We start from the raw sequence: 22834 nt of genomic DNA on the forward strand, positions 1-22834 counted from the left end.
CAAAGTTACTCCACCTTCAGAATATAAGCTTTCAATGGACAAATTAAACATTCTTTTCTGTCTCACATCATGTCTCAGCAACAATAGTTTCACCTCCTGGACCAAAGTGTGGGGTAGACTTCTGTTGGGTTATTTTTTTTTTTTCTGTGACAAGGTGGGAGATGTTTTAATTTCTTCCTGTCCCAGTGACACCCTGCAATAATTGAGGTGTATGGTAGTCACTGGGATAGGAAAGCGCACATGCTAATAAGATCATTGCCATATATTCTAACCTATCCTCGCTGTACTAAAAAAAAAAATTTTAAATAGTAAAGGGATAATCTCCCAAATATAAACCACATGACCATAAAAACCTGACTGTGGCTCTGACACTTCCCTGATCTATCCCTCCTGAAAAAAAAAAAAAAAAAAAAAACACACAATACAATCATTTAGACTTTTGTCTTCGTTCAGGCAAGGTTTATAAAAAAAAAAACTATACATATCTGCTATTTGAGTTCTCCTTCTCAAAATACTTGTTTTTTGGTTGCTTCAGTATTTTCTGAGCAGGCATGTAGACTAAGAAAACTGATGTCACTGGCTGTGTATTTGAGACGGGACGTTGAATTAGAAAACATTAAGGCCCCCTGCAGCCAGGCAACTTGAAATATTGAAAGCTTAGAAATGGGCCAACAGTGGAAGACTCTTATTACTGAGAGAAACTATCGCCATGCCAAAATGACACTGTACTCCTGCAAAGTTATACCTGACATCCCCCCCCCCCCCCTTCCTGAACAATACTAATCTCACTAGTGCTAATCACTCCTTCCTCCTCTACAACCAGTACTGAACTGACTGGTATTAGTAACCTGGGAGGAGAGGATAATATCAGCCACCTTGTTATGTGACTGTGCTTGGGCCTAGCGATTTGGCTGCTAGACCCAAGCATTGTTGCTGGAGAGGGGTGGTCTTGTGCTCCTCCATACACAGAATTGTACCCAGCTGTGGAAATGTAAGGATAGGTAAGAGGGTGCTGGTAAGGTGCGTATGTGGTAGGGGCTGCCTGAGACCCTGTCACTGTGTCATGCATGGTAAGTGTCTTGTTAAGGTTCCATTGACATAAGCAATCACCCATACAGTTGCCATAACATAGAATGTAGATGGGTTATTTAAAGTAAACCTTTTTATGATAGAAATGTTAGCGCAGTCATTGCTGGGGAGATGGTGGGTTTCTATTTAGAGATGGACTTTAAGCAGAAAATCAAATTGGCACAAAAGGAGAGTCCTAGACATGTGTCTACCTGCAAAGCTAATGTCTATCTGTATCTCCCCTCTCATTCATGGTTTACTTCCCAATCCTAGACCGTTTTCCAATCCTAGTGAACAATCTGGTGGATCATTATCTGGAAACAAATTCTGAACAAGCAATGCTAATCCTCTCTATGGTACAAGAGCCCCATGACAAGGTATGACTTGGAATGTTCTTCTCTTGCCAGTATTGAGGGTAGTTTGTTTTTTTTTTTGTTTTTTTGTAAAAGTTCCTACATCTTGGCACGGCAAGAGGAGGCATGGTTTGGGTTGGAGGCTGTTTCTGTAGACAAGCATCGGGTCATTTATATGTGTGTGATGTGTGGGTGTTTTAAATTAAAAAAAAAAAAAAAAAGCGTATGTATGTTGGACCACCTTTTGGCATCCAAGATGGCCTGAATTCTCCTGGGAATTAACAAATATATGTCTCGAATGGTGGATAATGGGTTCTGATACCACTCTTCATGCAAAAATCATTCCAGTGCTCACAATCTTTGGAGGTGGAACCATGTTCTTCAAAATTGACCATAGTGTCTGTATGATATTGAGGTGCGGCGCCCAGGGAAGGTGCAAAACTTGTCTGCATGCTCATCAAACCACGATTTGACGGCACCAGCTGTGTGAATTGGAGAATTATCATCTTGGTAAATGGCATGGTCTTTGGGAAACTGTCTACACCATGGGGTGCACATGGTCGGCTAATATTTGTACATAGTTGCTGGCAGTGACTCTATATTTCAAGATGATAATGGGGCCTGCAGAATACCAAGATATGGCTGCCGAAACCATGGTTGTGCTGCCACCATGCTTTACCGTTGGCACAAGACAATCCTGGCCATAAACTTGGCACAGTGTTTGCCACACATGGGTGGTTGGGAGCAATGTAAAGCTCAATTCATCGAACCATTAATCCATAGTCCAAGATTTACGGGTGTTGCACCACTCTTCTTTTGAGCATTAAAATCGGTCACTAGTGGTTTTGCAGTTGCATCTCGCCCATGAATCTTTTGAATATGGAGTTCCCTCTGCACAGTTTTTGTGGACACGAGCTTTGGAAGACTGAGCTCTGCAGTCACACTTGCTGCATTTATCTGATTTCGGTGCATGTCCTTTTGTCTTATGGCCAGTTGACCATGTCGACCACAATTATGCATATATCGGACTGTTTTCCCGGAAACTCTATATGCTGTCATAACCTTTTGATACTGTATCTCGTGACATGGCAAATAAATTGGCTGCTTCAGCCACAGAGTCATTAGCTAAGTGGGCACCAACAGTTGCCCTCTTTGAAGCTCAGTAAGCTCACATCACTCTGCATTACTAGCAGCGCATGCAGTGAATGTATAATATATTGCCAAAAGTAATTGGGACTCCCCTCCAAATCATTGAATTCAGGTGTATAAAATCAAGCACCTAGGCATGCAGACTGCTTCTACAGACATTTGTGAAAGAATGGGTCACTCTCAGGAGCTCAGTGAATTTAAGTGTGGTATCATGATAGGTTGCCACCTGTGCAAGAAGTCCATCCGTGAAATTTCCTTGCTACTAAATATTCCACAGTCAGCTGTTAGTGGTATTATAACAAAGTGGGAACAACGAGCCACGTAAAATGACAGAGCAGAGTCACCGCATGCTGAAACGCAGAAGTCTCCTACTGTCTGCAGAGTTGATATCTAAAGACCTCCAAACTTCATGTGGCCTTCAGATTAGCACAACAGTGCGTAGAGCTTCATGGAATGGGTTTCCATGGCCGAGCAGCTGCATCCAAGTTTTACATCACCAAGTGCAATGCAAAGCATTCGATGCAGTGATGTAAAGCATGCCACCGCTCCACTGTAGAGCAGTGGAGATGTGTTCTCTGGAGTGACGAATCACGCTTCTGTCTGGCAATCCGATGGACGTGTCTGGGTTTGGTGGTTGCCAGGAAAATGGTAGTTGACTGACTGCATCGTTCCAAGTGTAAAGTTTGGTGGAGGGGGGATTATGGTGTGGGGTTGTTTTTGAGGGGTTGGGCTTGGCCCCTTAGTTCCAGTGAAGGGAACTCTTAAGGAGACAGCATACCAAGACATTTTGGACAATTTCATGCTCCCAACTTTGAGGGAACAGTTTGGGGATGGCCCCTTCTTGTTCCAACATGATTAAGCACCAGTGCACAAAGCAAGGTCCATAAAGACATGGTGAGCGAGTTTGGGGTGGAGGAACTTGACTGATCTGCGCAAGGTCCTGATCTCAACCCAATAGAACACCTTTGGGATGAATTTGAGCGGAGACTGTGAGCCAGGCCTTCTTGTTTGACATCAGTGCCTGACCTCACAAATGCAGTTCTGGAAGAATGGTCAAACCATTCCCATAGATACTCCTAAACCTTGTGGACCGCCTTCCCAGAAGAGTTGAAGCTGTTATAGCTGCAAAGGGTGGGCCAACTCCATATTAAACCCTACGGACTAAGACTGGGATGTCAAAGTTCATGTGCGTGTAAAGGTAGCCGTCCCAATACTTTTGTCAATATTTTCTATGTATTTTATATTATATACTATACTCTCAAAAGTACTGGGATGCCTGCCTTTATTATCTAGTATGTATGTATAATTTATTACATTCTTTTTTTTTTTTTTCTTTTGCAAATGGTTTAACTATATCTAAAGCCTTTTCCGATGTGGAGTCTTTCCCCCTATTTTGAGAGATTATTTTTGACTTCCTATTGTGTATACTGCAGAGGAAGTGAAGGAAAAATTCCCAATAGGGGGTAGACTGCAAAGAAAAATGGCCAGGGATTTTAAGCATCCACTACTCTACACAAAAATGAAAATATTTGGCTTTACATATACTTTAACTATGTATGTATTTGGAAATAATGAATGGCAGGGGTTGTACCCTTTAGCCACTCTATCCAAACAAAAAAAGTGTTTCCTTTTTGTCTGTGGTTTTTGTTTTTTGTTTTTTATGGCATTTTAGAAAGCATCGATTTGCTTCAAATGTGTTTTTTGCAACCTGTATCAATTTATAATTCTGCCCAGTAAGAATACTTTCTACAGTTTCAGTACTTTGACTTTGTAAATTCTGAGATACCAAGAACTGTTCTATTCTGTAACAGCACCTTTTGGACAAGATAAATGAGTATTTAGGAAAAGCTGCTACCCGCTTATCAACTCTGACACTATTGGGCCATGTTATTCGTCGTCAGCCATCTTGGAAGCACAAGTTGTCACAAGCGCCCGTCCTGCAGTCCTTACTGAAATGTCTTAAGGTACTTTTAATATACTGTTCCTCACTTTGCCGTGCCCACGTTTTTACATCTAGAGTGCTAAGTCAGGAGCTTAAAGTATATCTAAAGGTGTGTGTGTGTGTGTGTGTGTGTGTGTGTGTGTGTGTGTGTGTGTAATATTCGGTTTTAACTTTCTCTATTCCAAATGGTTTTTTTTTTTTTTGACCATTTGAGTCTCATTAAGGAGGTTTTTCTTCACTCCCTGTCCTGTAGACCTCATAGGAAGTGACAGGATTGGTTTCCAATGTGAGGGAAATCCTGTCTTGGGTTCAATGTACATGGGTCTACCCTGACCACCGGCTGCAGGAAAACGTGGATACTGCGATTTTTACCGTGTTTTCCGGGGGTCAAAACGTTCCTATCCTAAATTCTTTCACGTTCTGGAGAGGAGGTTTAACCTCACATGGGCTTTTATGGAGTTGAGTTTAGGAGCTTTGGAAAAAAAATTGCAAAAGCTCCTAAGCTCGAATTTAGGAGCTGCTCGTATACATGAAGCCTTAGACAGTTGTTGTCATCAAAACAAATGTCCCCACTGGAAGATTTCCTCTTATTTCTCTTCTTGTGGCTACTCAAAATTTTGGATATACTCACTAATAATCCCAGTGACACTGGTGATTAGGACAGGCAGGGAGAGCAAACGGGGACACAGACAGCAATAAAAACCAGACAATGGTTCCTAACCCCTTACCACTCTATCCAAATCTAAAAAGTAACAAAATGAGAGAGGAGAGTCTTGAAATACTGTTAGTCAGTGGTCCACACAAATGTGTTTTGATCGCTGTCGAAGAAACTAATTTATTTTGATTACATGGTTGTATACAAAAAAGTACACTTTCTATGCAGCTATGTGTTTAAATTATATATGGAATAAACCTGTGATGACAACCAAAGTAAATAAAATGAAAAATAAAAATGTTTTCTAAAAAAAAAGGATGTAAATACTTTCCTTTTCCAGCTGCTTGTACTACTGATTGCAGCTCAAAAGAAGTCTACCATAGAATCTGCTGTGAAACTGACAATTTTAGTGTTTTGTCTGTTGTGTCCCCTGGTGTGCTCCGTTGACTCCCTTGTCACTACAGGATACAGTAGTGATTTGATTGTCAGTGGGCTAAAACAATGTGTAGTGGTAAGATTTTGCCTTTTTTAGTCCTGTGTTCCCATTTGGGACACTCATCTGCCTAAATTTTTTTTTTTTTTTTCTTTGTATTTAAGTGGGCTTCCATTAGACAGCTTGGTTTGCTATCACAGCATTGTGGTAGGTTATAGGCTTCTACCTAAAACTGGAACTAGTGTGCGCAAGTGCATCCTAGGGCCATAGATTGTGAGCCCCTACAGGAATCCATGTGAAACTAGGTGAATGTATACTGCCCATTAGTTTTTCCATTTATATAATGCATTTGAAATCTAAAAAGCAGTAGCATGTGACTTATGAAAAATTACTGACTGTGCAGTATCATTTTCTGAAAATATAGCCAAGTTTGCTCTTTAAACAGCTTATTTTTCTTTACAGACAGACACAGATGTTGTGGTTCTCACAACCGGAGTCCTAGTGTTAATCACTGTGCTGCCAATGATTCCGCAGTCAGGGAAACAGTATCTGCATGAGTTCTTTGACATTTTTGGCCGCCTGTCAGGCTGGTGCTTGAAAAACCCAGGTGAGTCGGAAACACTTTTCTCTTGTTCTGGAGCCTTGTATGTGGTGACAGCTATAATGGAATAAAGTAAGCACCTACTCCTGTTATGAGCCATGGGTTTAGTGAAATCAAAATGTTTCTACACAAATTTGTGGAATTTGTTTTGTTTATGGCAGGAGATAGCACAGTGGGAATTAACCCAGTCTACAAGGGCATGGTCTCTGAAAAATTAATTTGTTTTCTGATCCAGCTGATTTCAGTTGAAATTGTGATAAATTTTTTTTTTGTCCAATCGCCTTTGTAAACATACATGTTTGGGAGATGATAGAGCATATAAAGATGTAGATTTTCAATGGGGTTATACAGTTCCACCCAAAAGCCTAGCTCCAGCTAACTGCAGGGAATCAGGACAGCTTTAATTTAAGTAAAAAAAAAAGCTGAAGAGACCTCTTTGGCAGCCCCCTGTCTCTTGCCTTCCCTCAATTCAGTGCGTCAACCTCTGTAAAACTCTTTACCAATTCCAAGAGTGTCAGATGCCTGCGTGTCCTGCGCACTAAGGGGGAGATTTTCTAAAACTGGCACACTCAGAATCAGGTGCAGCTGTGCATGGTAGTTAATCAGCTTCTAACTTCTGTTTGTTCAAGTTTTGGAAATAAACCTGGAAGCTATTCAGAGCTGCTATTCTATTCAGAGCTGCACCAGATTCTGCACACTCCAGTTTTAGTAAATGTTTTGACTCCATGAATGAAATTTGCTCAGTGATGCGAGTACTGTAAATTGATTTTGTTTTTCTTTGCTGCAGGTTGCTGTGCTTTTTCCACACCCTTTCTTCTTTGCACTGACATTGTATAAGCCTGTATTGGGGTATCATTTGAGAAGCAGTGCAGTACTCCTGCCCTTAATAAAATCTTTACAGCATCAGTTGAATTTTTAAAGTCTTAGGCTACGTTCACACTAGCCTTGTGTGCAGGCGGCAGAGAGGCGTTTGGGAAGCGTTTTTACCGCTTCCCAAACGCCTCTGCCAACTCTGCACATTACAGCACATGGTGCTGTTCTAACAGGAGCGTTTGCGTCGCGTTGCGTCGCGGCAAAACGGACGCCTCTGGTCGAGTCAGGAGGCTTTGAAGCCTCCTATTCTCGTCTATGGTGCCGCTCCGCAAACGCCCGGCCGGCGTTTGCGGTGCGGTTGCGACGCGGTTGCGGGGCGTTTGCAGAGCGGTAACACCACTCAAATGCATTATAGGCGTTTGTGGGGCGTTATTAACGCTCGGCAAACGCCTAGCAACCGCCGCTAAACCGCGCATGCGGCGTTTGCGGAGCGTTTGCCGAGCGTTAAAAACGCTCCGCAAACACCGGACCAACGCTTGCCAAACGCTATAGGGGCGTTTGGCAAGCGTTGGCAAAACAGCCTAGTGTGAACGAGCCCTTAGTTGCACATTTGAAAGGTGTTTCAGTTGAAACTGTGCATGCTATTTAACTAAAGGCCATTGATATCAGTACAAAATGTTCTATTACTGGCTTGGCATCCGAGGCCTGGACAGGTAAAGTAACTGGCACATGTGTGCTTTCTGTTTTTATGGCAGGTCATGTAGCAGAAACATGTCTTGTTCATCTTCATGCCAGTGTGTACGCCCTCTTTCATCGCCTCTACGGGATGTATCCATGCAACTTTGTGTCCTTCCTACGATCTCATTACAGCATGAAGGAAAATCTGGAGACGTTTGAGGAAATAGTCAAGGTAAAATGGTGTTCTTGGGAAAAGTAGTATGTCTCCTAGGAAGAAGGTTGAAATAGTGCCATTGTCTATAGCAAGCAGTCATATTCTGCTTTACAAAAAATTGACACTTATGTCATTGCCAAATTTCAGAGAATCTGTTGGTGTAGCGTGGGACCATCAGTTAGGTTTGTAACAACTATGTCAATTTGTTATATCTGGGAATTCTAGTGGGGAAATCCCACTGCTGGAGAAACCAAATCTGAATCAAACATCAGCTGTAGATTGACTTTCAAATCCAGACTTTATAGCTCAATAAATCTGTGGTGTTTTTTTTTTTTTTGTTTTGTTTTGTTTTTTTTAGCCAATGATGGAACATGTGAGAATTCATCCTGAGCTGGTTACCGGATCCAAAGACCATGAATTAGACCCTAGCAGGTATTTTTTATAATGTAGAGGTTTCATATTGCTCAAACTGTAGACCATTTAAAAAGTGTGTGCATTGCCTTTTTTGCAGTAAAATTCTAGGTTTACTTTTTGCATTAAGTAGTTTATTGGGGCAAGCTGGCCCAAACAAGTTATTTCAATGACCGAAAAGTCTTGTTGCTGTAATAGACAATAGTAGCATTAGCTACATACAGTAAGTGGGTGCAGGGTGTTCTGGCAGCATTACGAGACACTTTTCTCTCTGCTGCCAAGTATACATAAAATCAGTCTTGGTGAATCCCTGCCATTCAGGGGAAGCCTTGTCTTCCCCTCCCTTTTTTTTTTTTTTTTTTAATATATATATAATCAGTGAATACAAGGCTTCCTCTGATTGGAGATGGGAGGTGGAAAGAGTACATTGTGATTTTCACCTCTGCCAATCAGGAGAAGCATTGCATTAAAGGCTCTCCTGAATGGTGGGGATGTGCGAAGACTGACTTGATCTATGCCAGGCAGCAGATAGGAAGTGTCTTTTACTGCTGCTGGAACACAGCACTGCTTATAATGGTACTGCCATTTTTTTACAGCAGCCCTAGCAGACAGGCTGTTTTGGTATTCAAACAGTACATGCTTGGCCCAAACAAACTATTTAAAATGATAGTAAACGTGGAATTCTACTTTTGAAGATGCTGCTGACCAGACTCTGAAAGTCTCTACCTCTTGAACCCCAGACACACATCTGCAATGAGCTTTTAAAGTATATTATAGTCCCAGGTTAGTGGAAGGATCTCTTGAGTATCTCCAAGTAGCTCTCCACTGAAACATCAATTAGCAAGCTTTCAACAATCTAAAGATATTAGGGATAAAATAAACCAACACTTCATAATGCATATGGGACTTTGTGTGTGATTAACAGTATAAACTGCACGTCCTAACATCAGGTCACTGTGGCACCTGTTACACTGAGAAATTGGGCTTTGCTTAGGGTTACTTGATCTACTGGCATTAATGCTAATCTTAGCTTGTTTTTCAGCTAAATTTTCCAAGGTGGGTGTGGATTTTCTTAATATGGCAAAAAAGATACCTGGGCCTGTCCATCACAATCCATATGTTAGTTTAGCTGTAGTTTAATGACTTACCCCTAGGATAAACTACTGAATACATCCTCTTAGGATTGCATTTACATTTTTTAGCACAGACAAATTCAGACATTCACTTTCATTTTTTTAAATGATGCAATGCCTAGTGTATGTACTGTGTGCAAGGACATCCTGTTTGTAGACCACATTAAAAAACAATTGCTACCTGTTGCTGGATGCAGATGTCTTTTGTAGATTTGAAATAGTTTTAATTACATGATGGCTAACCTTCATATGTGTTCATATAAACTGCTTGTCCATTTCTATTCTGCTGTGTTTTTGAGCTTCTTGTATTTTTTGGTTGTATGTTGGATTATAGTTCTTTTTCTCACTGTTTATGTCACGTTTGTCATAGGTGGAAGAGGTTGGAAACCCATGACATTGTTGTAGAATGTGCCAAAATCTCTTTGGATCCCAATGAAGCCTCCTATGAAGAAGGATATTCTCCCCTTTCAACTCGCCTGCGGCAAAGGCAGCAGGACACTGCATCCAGTCCCTATCCTGAGATCTTCAGCAGCTCTGGTGCGTAAGAAGCAGTAGGGTCAATTCGCTATTATTGTGTGCGCTGATAGTGTCATGTCACCTTTTTTCTGAAAATGCCTTTTGAATTTTTTTTTTTTGTTTTGGTGTTAAAGCAAGAATATGGATGGCAGGTTTTAAGACAGATATTTCTTTCTCTTAACTGTGTACTACTGGTGTTTAGGAAGCAACACCTCCACACCTCTTTCCACGCCTAGGCTGTGCTCACAGGATCCACCGCACCATATTGGCACTCAAGGACTTCGTCTGCAAGCAGAAACACAGGTAAGCGAATGCCATGTTTGTTCACCTTCCTGGAAAGTTGTTTCAGAGTGTGTGTTGTTGTGGTTTTTTTTTTTTTTTTTTTTTTTATATCGTGGTGCAGTCTCTCGCATTAGTTGCCCAAGCTGTTTGGAAGGGGGCCATCTAGAGCAGAGGTCTCCAAACTATGGCCCTCCATAGTTTGAAGACCCCTGATCTAGAGCATTCGCCCAACCATTCATCCCACCTGTGAGCCCCTAGCTAGTAACCTGGAAGTGACAAGGATTTAGTCACTTCCATTTTCTGCTATTCACCTTCACTAGCTACTGTAGCCACGGAAGAAGCTAATGGAGCGTGATCTGCGCTGTCTATGTATGTGTGGAAAAATAATGTATACATTTTGATTGGAAGGTGCAAAAATACTAGCACAATTAGGGTAACTGATGATGATGTAATAAGTGTACGTAATATAAGAACAATAACGCAGAAAATTGAACACTTTTTTTTTTTTTTTTGTATTAGATTTTAGCCTTTGTCACCTACATGTACTAAGTGTGTACATGTACAAAGAATTTCCTTGTAATCTTCATAGTTTTTATTAAATTGTGCAGGACTGTTTTTGGAGCCCATCTACCTTATGTGGAATGACAACGCCTCCCAGCTCTCCTGTTGGTCCAGCACCAGATTCCTCCTTGCCTCCTTCCCGTCCTCCCAGCAAAGCACTGATTACACCTGGTAGGTCTTGTAGAAAAATGATTTGTTTACTGGTGTGTTATAAAACCAAGCTATATTCAAAGGCTAATGTTAAGGTATACAATGTAAACCTTAGGTATTTGGTCACATGACCAACTTGTCTGATTTAAAGATGCTGTGATCAACAAATACTTCTTATTGCCTTCAGTTAAACACATGAAAATGTCTACTATGTCTGAAGAAGTTAAACAAGGCCATGGTTGTAGTAGCAGTCATTACCTTGTTTCAGTTTTACGCAGCAGGCTGTAGGCTTTTATGTAAGGATGGCCATGCATTGATTGAAATTCAGCCTATTCAGTAGCGACTGGCTGAACTTCAACCCGCGTATGGACAGGCTGGTTGTACAGAATTTGATATACCGATTGACTCCTATACAACCAGCCTCTCTGTTTTTTTATTTTTTTTTATTTTTCCCCCTAAATGGTCACTGGTGCAGGCTACAGCTGGCAGTGTTTTGATGACGGGGAAGCCTCCCTGCTATAAAAATGTGTGATCAGCTTAAAAGTGATCTGGAGAGCTGCCCGATCACTTTTTACGTGACGAAGTACGCTTATTTTTGGTTTATCATATCTAATTCTGCATGTGAAACTCAGTAATCCATATGCAGAACTGTAAACAAGTAAAAATTAGAGCTTTATCCTTTGCGTTAAACTGCAGGACAAAAAAATTATTGGACACAAACACAAAAATTGTCTGTACAGGCCAATTTGGTTAACACAAAGAACCCTAATTTCATGGCTCAGGTACCCAGCTCTGGAGTCTGCCTTTTGAAAAACTATCATGGCAAATGCTGAGCTGTAAGGTTGGGAGGAGTCTTGGGCACGCTGTCTCTGCTGGGGAATAAGCTGTCGGAGAGATCTTGTCTCCAGATAAACATCTTGGAGCTTTGGGTGATTTGGCTGTCCTTTCAGAATTAGACCAACATGTTGGAGAACTATACAGTTTCAATTTGACAGGCAGATTTCCTAATCTGGAAGCACCTGGACCCAGCAGAATGGTCCCTACAACTAGAAGTGGTCCAGGACCTGTATCACAGGTTGGGCATGACACATGTTGACTTCCTGGCCTCTGGGAAAATGGACATTTGTGTCCAGGTTCAGAGAATCCCTGGCAGAAGCAGTGGGTACTGTGGTAGCTCCATGGGACTAGTACAATGCCTTTTGCTCTTCTGAATCTTTTATTTTTGCTTTACCAGATCAAGATGGAGGGCATTTTGGTGAACCTCTGACACACACCATTGACCCTACCAGACCTTTTGAATCTACTGTCCTAAGGGCCAATTGCCTTTCTGCTTTACAGACTGGGAAGTGTTTCACTTTAGGAGCTTTTCCTCAGGACAAATCATCTGCTTCTTACAACTGAATTTGGACTAGCATCAGGCTTTCAGCACTGTCAAGGGTTGTGTTTTTGTCCTTTCCATTTTGTTTGATATCACTAGCTTCACATTCTTTGATTAAGCCCTCTGTACAGGGGCTCTCCGATGTGGCTTGCCCAGTGATTCAGTGGGATCTAAACCTAGGGTGAAGCTTGTGCCCCTAACTGGACGGCAAGAAAAGGATTTTATGGTGCGTACAAAATCTTATTTTCCATACAAATTAAAATTTTTATATTGTGCTTTCACCATTTGTAATGTAGGTGGAAAAATAACTCCTTTGGGCACACCAGCAACCTCTCCGCCTCCTGTTTTGAGCTCTGATGATTCTGCAAACCCTGTAAATCTTTCCTACACCGCAACTCCTCCCAAAAAAGTAAGGAGAACAGGTTGTAGAATTTATGGCATGGGAAACTTAGTTTTTGAATCCCTCTACCCAATGCATTGCTGACATGACTGTCTCCATCCTATAGAATGAAGGCTCTGATCAGTGCAAGCTCAATCAGCACGCCATCAGGGGAGAAAAGGGCTCAGGTAAGCTGTACATTTACTCTAGCAAAACCTCTGTGAAGGTTTTTTTTTTTATATGTTCTTCTAGGTGACTTTTTGCGAAGAAAAAAAAAAACCCACTGGTGAATGTTCCTGTTTATTTACCCACTGAGACTTCATCTGTGAATTGTCATTGTTTGCAGGCTGCTAGGCAGTGTTTGCATTGTAGTGTAATCATATAGCTGAACCACTGTTACAGCTAAGACCCACAAAAGTGGATTTTTCCTCAAACAGTCAAACACTGAAGAAGAAAAAAAAACTTTTGGCCACTTTTCACCATGTCATTGCTGAGCAGCTATGAATCGACCAGCAAACCAGCAAGAGTTTTTCTGTGTTTCCTTCAATCATTAGTCTGACATTAACACCTTCCCGCCCGGCCTTTAGCAAGTTGACGGCTGTGCAGGACACTCCTCGTTGTTACTGGGTGTCATATGACGTCCTGTCAAAACGAGTGGCTCACGCGGCCGCGCGATCTGTCACCAGCTGTGTCCTTGGGACACAGCCGATGACATCACTACAGCGGCCCGTTCCCAGTGTCATGTGACCGTTGTGACCAATCACAGCAGATCACATGTGAATTGTATACAACAGATGGCTTCCTGTCATGCCATCCATTGTATACAACTTTGTTAGCTGTGACTGGTCAAAGCAGTCACATGATACAGACAGGGCCAATCTCAGCCCATCTGTATCATGTGATAAACTTTGCCCAATCACAGCTAATCACAACAAAAGACTGAATCAGTTTCATTCAGTAACAATGATTGCAAATATCAATGAAATACATTAATATTAGCAATCATAATGTGTTAAAAAAAAATTCCTGATCACTTGCCCTGAGTAGTTCAATGTTACCATAGTAACATTGTATTGCTTTGGTCATAGTGTGTTGGGGGAAAAAAATTGTAAAAGAAAAAATAATGTAATAAAAAAAAACAAATTTTACAAATTCAATTTTTATTCTTTCTATATACTATCAGTCAGTGTCTCTGATCACTGCCACACCATTTATCTAATAATGATGTAATGGACTGGTGACAATATGTAAAAATGAAGACCAATTGTGTTGTGTGTTTGTGTTTTGTGTTTTTTTTTTTTTTTGTTTTGTTTTATTTCTACATTGTCCAAAAAATTACAACCTCCAAAAAAACTCACCATGCCTCTTACTAAATACCTTCAACTGTCTATTTTCCCAAAATGGGTAATTTGGGAGGTATTTGTACTTTTCCTGGGGTTTTCGGGCCTCAAGAAGTGAGATGGGCTGTCATATCGGGATTGATCAAATGATATATATATATATATATATATATATATATATATATATATATATATATATATATATTCTCAGTACACAGGGCATCTTAATGTCCATTATGATTGAGTTATACACTGGCCAAATCAGTAATTCCCTCCCCAGACATAACCCCTTCTTTCTAGGTGTAGTCTGTTTTGTAGCAAGCCATAAACCAACATCGGAAGAGGGGTGGGATCCCTGTGTCCTGTGATGTACTCCAAAGAGTGTTTTACAGGTAAAACAAAAATCCTGTTTTCGCTATCTTTCATCACAGGACACAGAATCTTCATTTCCATTGCAATAGGGATTTCCCTAAGCACTGAATATGGGGGAAGGCCAACAGGCTCCAAAAACCAAAACCGGTTAGAACAGGGGTAGGCAACCTGCGGCTCTCCAGCTGTTGCAGGACTACAAGTTCCATCATGCCTCTGCAAATCAGCGCTGTAACTGTCAGTTTTGTAATGTTCCAATGCCTTATGGGAAATGTAGTTCCACAACAGCTAGAGAGCCGCAGGTTGCCTACCCCTGGGTTAGAACATCACATGGCCACCTGCTAAGCCTTCTGCTTGAAGGTAGCGGTCAGAGGCTGAAACATCTACTTCTTAGAACTTGGTAAACGTGGCATAAACTGAAGACCAAGTAGTAGCCTTACAACCTTAAGCTCCAGAAACTTGTTGAATAGCCCAGGAAACGCCAACACTCCTAGTAGTGTGAGCCTTTACAGGGAATTGCAGAGCTTATGCTTTAAAGCTGTAAGCCTGCAAAATAAATAAGCTGATGGATCCATCTAGAAATGGTAGACTTTGAAGCTACTCTGGCCCTTTCACTGCCTGTTAGGAATGATAAACAGAGATTCAGATTGACACAATGTCAACTTCAGGTAAATTTTTTACTGCGTGAGCCACATCCAAGGTATGAATAACCCTTTTCTCTGTGGTTTGAGGCTTAGGACAAAAATAAGGTAACACAACACTCTGGTTGAGATGGAATGATGAAACCACCTTAGGCAAAAACGATGCCTGAGACCATAAAACCACCTTATCTTGATGAATAACCAGGGAAGGTTCTTTACACTCGAGCAGTCAACTCTGAAGCACTGCAAGCCAAAGTCAAAGCAACTTGAGACAACCTTTCTCGTCAGCAGCACTTGATGGAATGTCCCAGATGGTCTCAAATGTAGAACAATGCACATGCTGCCCTTTGCAAAGTTACACACCAAGGAATGTGAGGCAGTAGGTCTCTGAAATAGAAATAGTCCTTCCATGTCTGACGATATCATTTGCAAAGTCTCCTTTCTGGCCTTAAGCATAGGAATTACAGAATCGGGGAAGCACCTGTCTCTCAGGAACTTTGCTCAGCAGTCAACTCATAAATCCAACCGCTGTAAAGCAGGGTGTAGTATCGGGCTGTACATTAGAAGATAGGATCATATCTGGAAGAGTCCATGGTTCATCCCCTGACAGGTTTACAATGTCTGTGTACTGTGACTTTTTGGGCCAGACTGGAGTGACCAATTTTTACCAGGATCCCCTCTGAATCCTGTGAAGAAGTCAGGGCAGATGCTGCAGGGGAGGGAAGGTATAAATTAGGGAGAACTGATCCCACAATGTCACCAGGGCTTCTGTCATGAACGCTTGAGGGTTCCAGGTCCTGTACACATCTGTCCATATTCTCTTGCACCTGAATACCAGGAGGTCAACATCCATCGTCCCCTTCTCCGGCAGAGTGCCTCGTACACGTTTTGGTGGAGAGCCTACTCTCCCAGATCCACATGACCGCTGAGAAAGTCCACCTGCCCTTTTGTGTATGTGTATGGCAGACAGGGCAGGAACATCAATTTTGGTCAAGGCAAATTTTGTGATGTGTACAGAGCGGCCAGAATCGGGCGCAATTCTTTCTGAGCGGCACAGCTTCTCATTCCTCCGATTTGGACTTTTAAACCAGCAAAGCCAGGGGACAAGTCTTAGAACCTGTGATGTTCAAAAGGAAAGCTGCTTGGATGTAGAAGCAGAACTAGGTTTCTGAACAACTCTTAGCTTCTCCTTGAGCAGGAGGAGGATACTCTTCACCCTTTATGGATGTTCTCATCCAAGGCAGAACCAAACATTCCCATTGGAATGGCCAATACTTCAACCAAAGGATTCTATGCATATATACAGGCAACAAGCTTAAATGAAAGAGTTGTTGAATATTTTTCAAGGCATTCACTGAAAATCTAAGATTGAGAGGGAAATCTTCCAGGAATCTGCCTGCTTTGGTATCTCCCCATTCAGAATCCTTAACTTTTAGCATCTGTCTAACCCACACTTTGAAGAATCGAGAAAAGGATCTGCACTTAAGACTCAGATTTATAAAAAGATATAAAAATACCTTGATATCAGGTGTATAAATACCTGCTAAACTCATCAGTGTGGTGCAAAGTAATATTTTTTTGTGCTACCAAATGAAAGAACAGTGTTAAACTCAAACACATCAAGTGGAACCAGAAGGGATTAATCCAAATAGACAGACCAACCAAAATAAACTACAGTTAAGAATTGATATTGAATAACAAAGTCCAAAAGTTAAAAAAGGGTTAAAGAAGTCAAATAAGCGGTTACTGTAAATGTAGAGCTTCTCCAAAGACCTGAAAAGCACAGAGGATCCACTTTATACACTGGGTAGGCAGGCTCAACCACTCCCCAGAGGGACTAGCTCGTCACCTCCAAAGCTGTTGTATCCACTCCTTCAACCGCTGATCAACTCTCTAGCCATGCCGAGAATAGACCTCATGTGCATCTCTGCTCCCCATAGGGTATAGTTGAGCAAACTTCTTTGTTGGGGGCAAATGCCTTCTGAGGGTGAGCCCAATCCACATTCAACACTTCCGTTAGGAGGTGTTGTTTAATTCACAAGGTCCTTTAACTTATACTTTGGCCTTCTCAGCCCTAGAAGTGATTACAAAAAAGTAATTTCATAGGCCATTGGGGGGAGAAATTAGAAAATTAAATCAATTTCTGCAGTTTATCTTCTTGGCACTTAAGAGACCGTACTTGAATAAAGCAGCTGTGCCAAGATGAGAACTAGTTGTGACAGTGTTAATATGTCAGCAGTGCATTCATTATGTTTTGGCTGCTGAAAACAAGGCAGGCAGCTAAAGTTTTTTTTTTTTTTTTTTTGTTTTTTTTTTTTTTTTTTTTTTTTTTAAACCTGCAGAAGACTCTCCCAAAGTTGTGAAGACCGTGTCTCTAAGTGAGCTATCAGAAGTAATAGGAGTGCTGGCTGCTGACCACAATAATGCAGAAGAAGGTGAGCCTTGCATCTAATTGACCAAATCACCCTGTCAGTCTTAGACTTTTAACTACTCTTCTATTGCTAAATACACACTGTATTTATGTATTGGTTTATATTCATTTTTCTACGTAGTGTTGGGGGGGGGGGGGACAGCAGTAAATGACATCATTGCTTTGGAGCACTGGTTTCCATGGATTTCATTTCTGCTAGGAAAACTATTTTGTATTTTCTACCTGTCAGCTTACCTCCTGGATCTTGACTTTTAATATACCTAATGATACAAATAGGTTATTTTCTACATTGACTCTACCATGTGTGTATTTCTGAATGTAGTAGAGCTACTCAGCACAAAGGACATACTTTAGTAGGCTGTGTCCATTTTGCTGATGCCTTTTTTAGTTGAAATCCTCTATGCCACCCTGGGCTCTTGAGTTTGTGACAGCCCCTTAGTTGTATTAACCCCTGCCGCACTGGAAGTTAAAGGTGGGGGGGGGGGGACATGAACGAAGTAGGATTTTAACTTAAAGGCTTCAACAGAAGGGACACATCCTTCTGACTGTAAGTCAAGTCCCATGTGCAAATTTTTCTATCCTCCTTCTTTTTTTTTTTTTTTTTTTAAGTTTTTTGGCTGTATTTAGATTTTAAATTGATTTGCAATTTGCCAGAGTCTTATAAATCAAACAGCAAAGTGGCTGCTGCTTTTTTGTTTTACTTTTAATATTGTGGCTTTTTTCCTTCATGTCTCTAGTGAGTTGCTATATTTTCAGGACCAATATTTCTTGTGTTTCTACAGAAATACATACAGAGCAATTTACAAAGTACATAAAACCATTCACTCCAAAGGAGCTGAAGACACAAGTGTTAACCATTAGCTACCGTGGTGCTTCCTCTATATTTCATGAAATGGTTCACTTGCTGTGGAGTATACTATATGCCTGATGGCCTAGGGCAGGGGTCTGCAACCTTTAAGACATAAAGAGCCACTTGGACCCGTTTCCGAGAGGGAAAAAAAGTCTGGGAGCCGCAAAACCATTGCAACATTTAAAACAAATCCGACACTGCATATATTGCAAAAAGCGCTCTGGTCATGAAGGGGGTTTAAGGGCCCAGTAAGCAAAGGGTTAATCAGGGCCACAGTGTATCGTCATAATCAAAATCATAGCCTTAGGTCAGTGGTGGGCAACCTTTTTTTCAACTGAGCCAAATCTCGCCAAAACCACGATTGAAATTTATTTTGAGAGCCACATTTTTAAAACTGAAAATACATCCCCCATATAGTAATTCATCCCCCCTATAGTAATTCATCCCCCATAGTAATTCATTCCCCATATAGTAATTCATCTCCCATATAGTAATTCATCCCCCATAGTAATTCATCCCCCATATAGTAATTCATCCCCCATATAGTAATTCATCCCATATAGTAATTCATCCCCCATAGTAATTCATCCCCCATAGTAATTCATCCCCCATATAGTAATTCATCCCCCCTATAGTAATTCATTCCCCATATAGTAATTCATCCCCCATATAGTAATTCATCCCCCATATAGTAATTCATCCCCCATATAGTAATTCATCCCCCATATAGTAATTCATCCCCCATATAGTAATTCATCCCCCATATAGTAATTCATCCCCCATATAGTAATTCATCCCCCATATAGTAATTCATCTCCCATATAGTAATTCATCCCCCATATAGTAATTCATCCCCCATATAGTAATTCATCCCCCATATAGTAATTCATCCCCCCTATAGTAATTCATCCCCCATATTAAGTCCCCAAGTCCCCCCTGTGTCAATTCACTTACCTTTGCTCCGCGCGTTCCTTTCGCCGTGTTCCCGCGCCGTTCCGGTATAGCATGAAAATCTGTCTATGAGGATCTGTCCCCCTCGACGTATCTGCGCATGTGCCAGTTTCAGGCATTAGCAGCCGATCGGCGATCTCCGGCACATGCGCAGATACGTCGAGGGGGACAGATCCTCATAGGAGACAGATTTTCATGCTACACCGGTCTTCAGGGCGGACTGTGAGAGGAGCCTAGATCCACGGGCCGGATTAAAAGGTCTGCCGGGCCGAAGTTTGCCCATTGCTGCCCTATTGCCTGTCACCTGGTGGGCAGTGTGCTCCGGAGCTGCAGCCAAGGTGAAAAAGAGCCGCATGCGGCTCTGGAGCCGCGGGTTGCTGACACCCGGCCTAGGGTTACACAATTGAGCAGAAATGTAAAGGCTGTTCAGAAAAGCTGCCTGATTAAATATTTTTAAAGCCTGAGTCATAACCCCATATATCACAAAAGAAACCGCATCAAATGTTTAAACTGAGAAAATGTACTATTTTAAGGAAAATAAGGGTAATTTTGAAATTGATGGCAGCAATACATATCAAATACACTTTTTTTTTTTTTTTTCCTCTGTCTTTCTTAAAATTATACATTTTCGCAGTTTAAAGTGACATTAAAGGAAATTTAAAATAAAGTCATATTTACCTGCTCTGTGTGGTGATTTTCCACAGAGCAGCCCCAGTCCACCTCCTTCTCTGGTCCTGCGCTGGCGCTTCTAGTCCCTCCCTCCTGCCGAGTGCCCCTAGAGAAAGCAGTTTGCTTTGGAGGCACCCAAGCAGGCTCTCTGAGCTGTGGCACTGTGTACATTCTCGCACAAACAGCCGTGGCTCAGCCTCACCTCCTTTCTCCTCATTGGATCACTGACTGTAATTAACAGCAGTGAGAGTCAGTGGCTCAGCCAATGAGGGGGGAAGAGTACCCAGAGAACCAAGGATCTTGTGCACATCGCTAGATCAAGATGAGTCTCAGATAAGTATTAGGGGGAGCTGGAGGGATGCTGCAAACAGGGGTTTTTTTGTTTTGTTTTGTTTTCACCTTCATGCATAGAATGCTGGAAGGTTAAAAGGAAGAAAAAAAAAAAAAAACCTTAAGCCTTTACAAGCACTTTAAACATTTTAATATGTTTATCATATAATATATATGCAAGTATATTATTCTCCAATGTTGGACTAATATATCACAAATGGATGTTGTACTAACCATCTGTATTTTTTCCACTCTGCCCAGTGAGCTCTAAGCCCCTCTCTTCCTCTGCAAAACAAATAAGTTTGTCATAATGTGCTAGTATGCACTGCATGCTTGCACATTGACATACCTGTAAAGTGGATCCCTCCAGCAGTGCATCATACATGGACTGCATGCTCGTGTGTCATCCCTTGAGAGTGTAGTGCACATGCAACTGCAATGTAACCAGCTGCTACAGATCTGAATAATAGATTTAACCTTTGGACTATACTGCTACCTATAGAAGGGGATGCTGGCGTCTTTAAAAAAAAACCAAACCAAAAAAAAAAAAACCTCTGCCCCAGCGCAGGACAACCCTTCCAGCATGAGTCCAGCATGCCTCAATTCTTTTGATAGTGGTCCTCGGTGGACTGATGTCTTTTCTTCAGCTGAGCTGTGTTAAATACTACCGTATATACTCGAGTATAAGCCGACCCGAATATAAGCCGAGGTACCTAATTTTACCACAAAAAACTGGGAAAAACTATTGACTCGAGTATAAGCCGAGGGTGGGAAATGAGGCACCTACTAGTCAATGTAAAAAATAAAGTGGGAGGAATAGTGCCCCATCATTGGTGTCAGTGGGAGACATAGTGCCCCATCATTGGTGTCAGTGGGAGACATAGTGCCCCATCATTGGTGTCAGTGGGAGACATAGTGCCCCATCATTGGTATCAGTGGGAGGAATAGTGCCCCATCATTGGTGTCAGTGGGAGGAATAGTGCCCCATCATTGGTGTCAGTGGGAGGAATAGGGCCCCATCATTGGTGTCAGTGGGAGGAATAGTGCCCCATCATTGGTGTCAGTGGGAGACATAGTGCCCCATCATTGGTGTCAGTGGGAGACATAGTGCCCCATCATTGGTATCAGTGGGAGGAATAGTGCCCCATCATTGGTGTCAGTGGGAGGAATAGTGCCCCATCATTGGTGTCAGTGGGAGGAATAGGGCCCCATCATTGGTGTCAGTGGGAGGAATAGTGCCCCATCATTGGTGTCAGTGGGAGGAATAGTGCCCCATCATTGGTATCAGTGGGAGGAATAGTGCCCCATCATTGGTGTCAGTGGGAGGAATAGTGCCCCATCATTGGTATCAGTGGGAGGAATAATGCCCCATCATTGGTGTCAGTGGGAGGAATAGTGCCCCATCATTGGTATCACTGGGAGGAATAGGGCCCCATCATTGGTGTCAGTGGGAGGAATAGGGCCCCATCATTGGTATCAGTGGGAGGAATAGTGCCCCATCATTGGTGTCAGTGGGAGGAATAGTGCCCCATCATTGGTGTCAGTGGGAGGAATAGTGCCCCATCATTGGTGTCAGTGGGAGGAATAATGCCCCATCATTAGTATCAGTGACACCAATGATGCGGCACTATTCCTCCCACTGACACCAATGACACTTGCTGACCCCTGTTGCAGTATGGTGCTGCTGCAGCCAGCATATGTGATTGCAGCAGCACCTCTGCACTGCACACTTACCGGCTTTTCCCTCACTCGATTTTCGCGGGTCCGCTTGGCTCCGCCTCCTCGCCCGTGATTGGCCGCCTGTGTACCTTTCCTGAGCTACAGTTCTGGCGGCCAATCACCGGTGAGGAGGCGGAGCCGAGCGGCAGGAGTAAGGGAGGGGCCGGAGTGACGGAAGGAGCAGCGCTTCCTGGATGGATCATCGTGGGAGCCAGGTAAGAGACAGCAGCCCTCTGCCCACCCCTGTACGCACCCCCCTTGACGGAGCCTCGCGCCCCCCCTGGCAGACGTTGACTCGAGTATAAGCCGAGGGGGCTGTTTTTCAGCACAAAAAATGTGCTGAAAAACTCGGCTTATACTCGAGTATATACGGTAATCCTGTTTTTTGTGTTTTGGTTCCTCCCCTCCCAATTAGGACACTTCTACATAGCTGCTTTGTTTATACTACAGTTATGATCCAAATCATCCAGTTATTTACTGACTGATTGTGAGTCCAAAGGCCACAAGTGTGCGCCTGTGCACCCCTCTGCAGATTCTGTATCTGATTGGCTTGTGGCTTCCATACCTTCAGCTGCAGAGACTGTCTGTTTAGGAGTTCCTCCAGTCCTTTGATCTCCAGTCCTTGATAGGCTTACCACGAGGAGTTGGAATAGAGTACCCTTTTAATTTGAGTGTAATATCAGTAGACTACCACTGTGAATCTGGCAGTGTTCTGCTCTAACAAGGTGTTTGCTATTCTGGAAGAGGACACCTTTGTTTTTAAAGACTCCACTCATAAGTAGTTGGAATTCCTTTCTCGTTGTTGGGTCCTTGACCTT

At 42.3% G+C, this 22834-nt stretch overlaps 1 protein-coding gene across 1 annotated transcript in view; it reads left to right on the forward strand.

Moving 5' to 3' along the window:
- TSC1 (TSC complex subunit 1) overlaps positions 1 to 22834 on the forward strand; it is a 78799-nt gene that overhangs the window by 21613 nt on the left and 34352 nt on the right. Inside the window, exons 3-13 of the mRNA XM_089675083.1 lie at positions 1342 to 1445; positions 4382 to 4534; positions 6063 to 6207; positions 7770 to 7924; positions 8265 to 8338; positions 9821 to 9987; positions 10169 to 10269; positions 10857 to 10980; positions 12634 to 12746; positions 12844 to 12904; positions 17409 to 17501. Coding sequence (XP_089531209.1) covers positions 1342 to 1445; positions 4382 to 4534; positions 6063 to 6207; positions 7770 to 7924; positions 8265 to 8338; positions 9821 to 9987; positions 10169 to 10269; positions 10857 to 10980; positions 12634 to 12746; positions 12844 to 12904; positions 17409 to 17501 — 1290 coding nt within the window. The remainder of the gene's footprint in view (positions 1 to 1341; positions 1446 to 4381; positions 4535 to 6062; positions 6208 to 7769; positions 7925 to 8264; positions 8339 to 9820; positions 9988 to 10168; positions 10270 to 10856; positions 10981 to 12633; positions 12747 to 12843; positions 12905 to 17408; positions 17502 to 22834) is intronic.

Source organism: Staurois parvus, unplaced genomic scaffold (assembly GCF_062004578.1).
Source record: "Staurois parvus isolate SC_StPar_1 unplaced genomic scaffold, SC_StPar_1.0 ptg000154l, whole genome shotgun sequence".
Lineage (NCBI taxonomy): Eukaryota > Metazoa > Chordata > Amphibia > Anura > Ranidae > Staurois > Staurois parvus.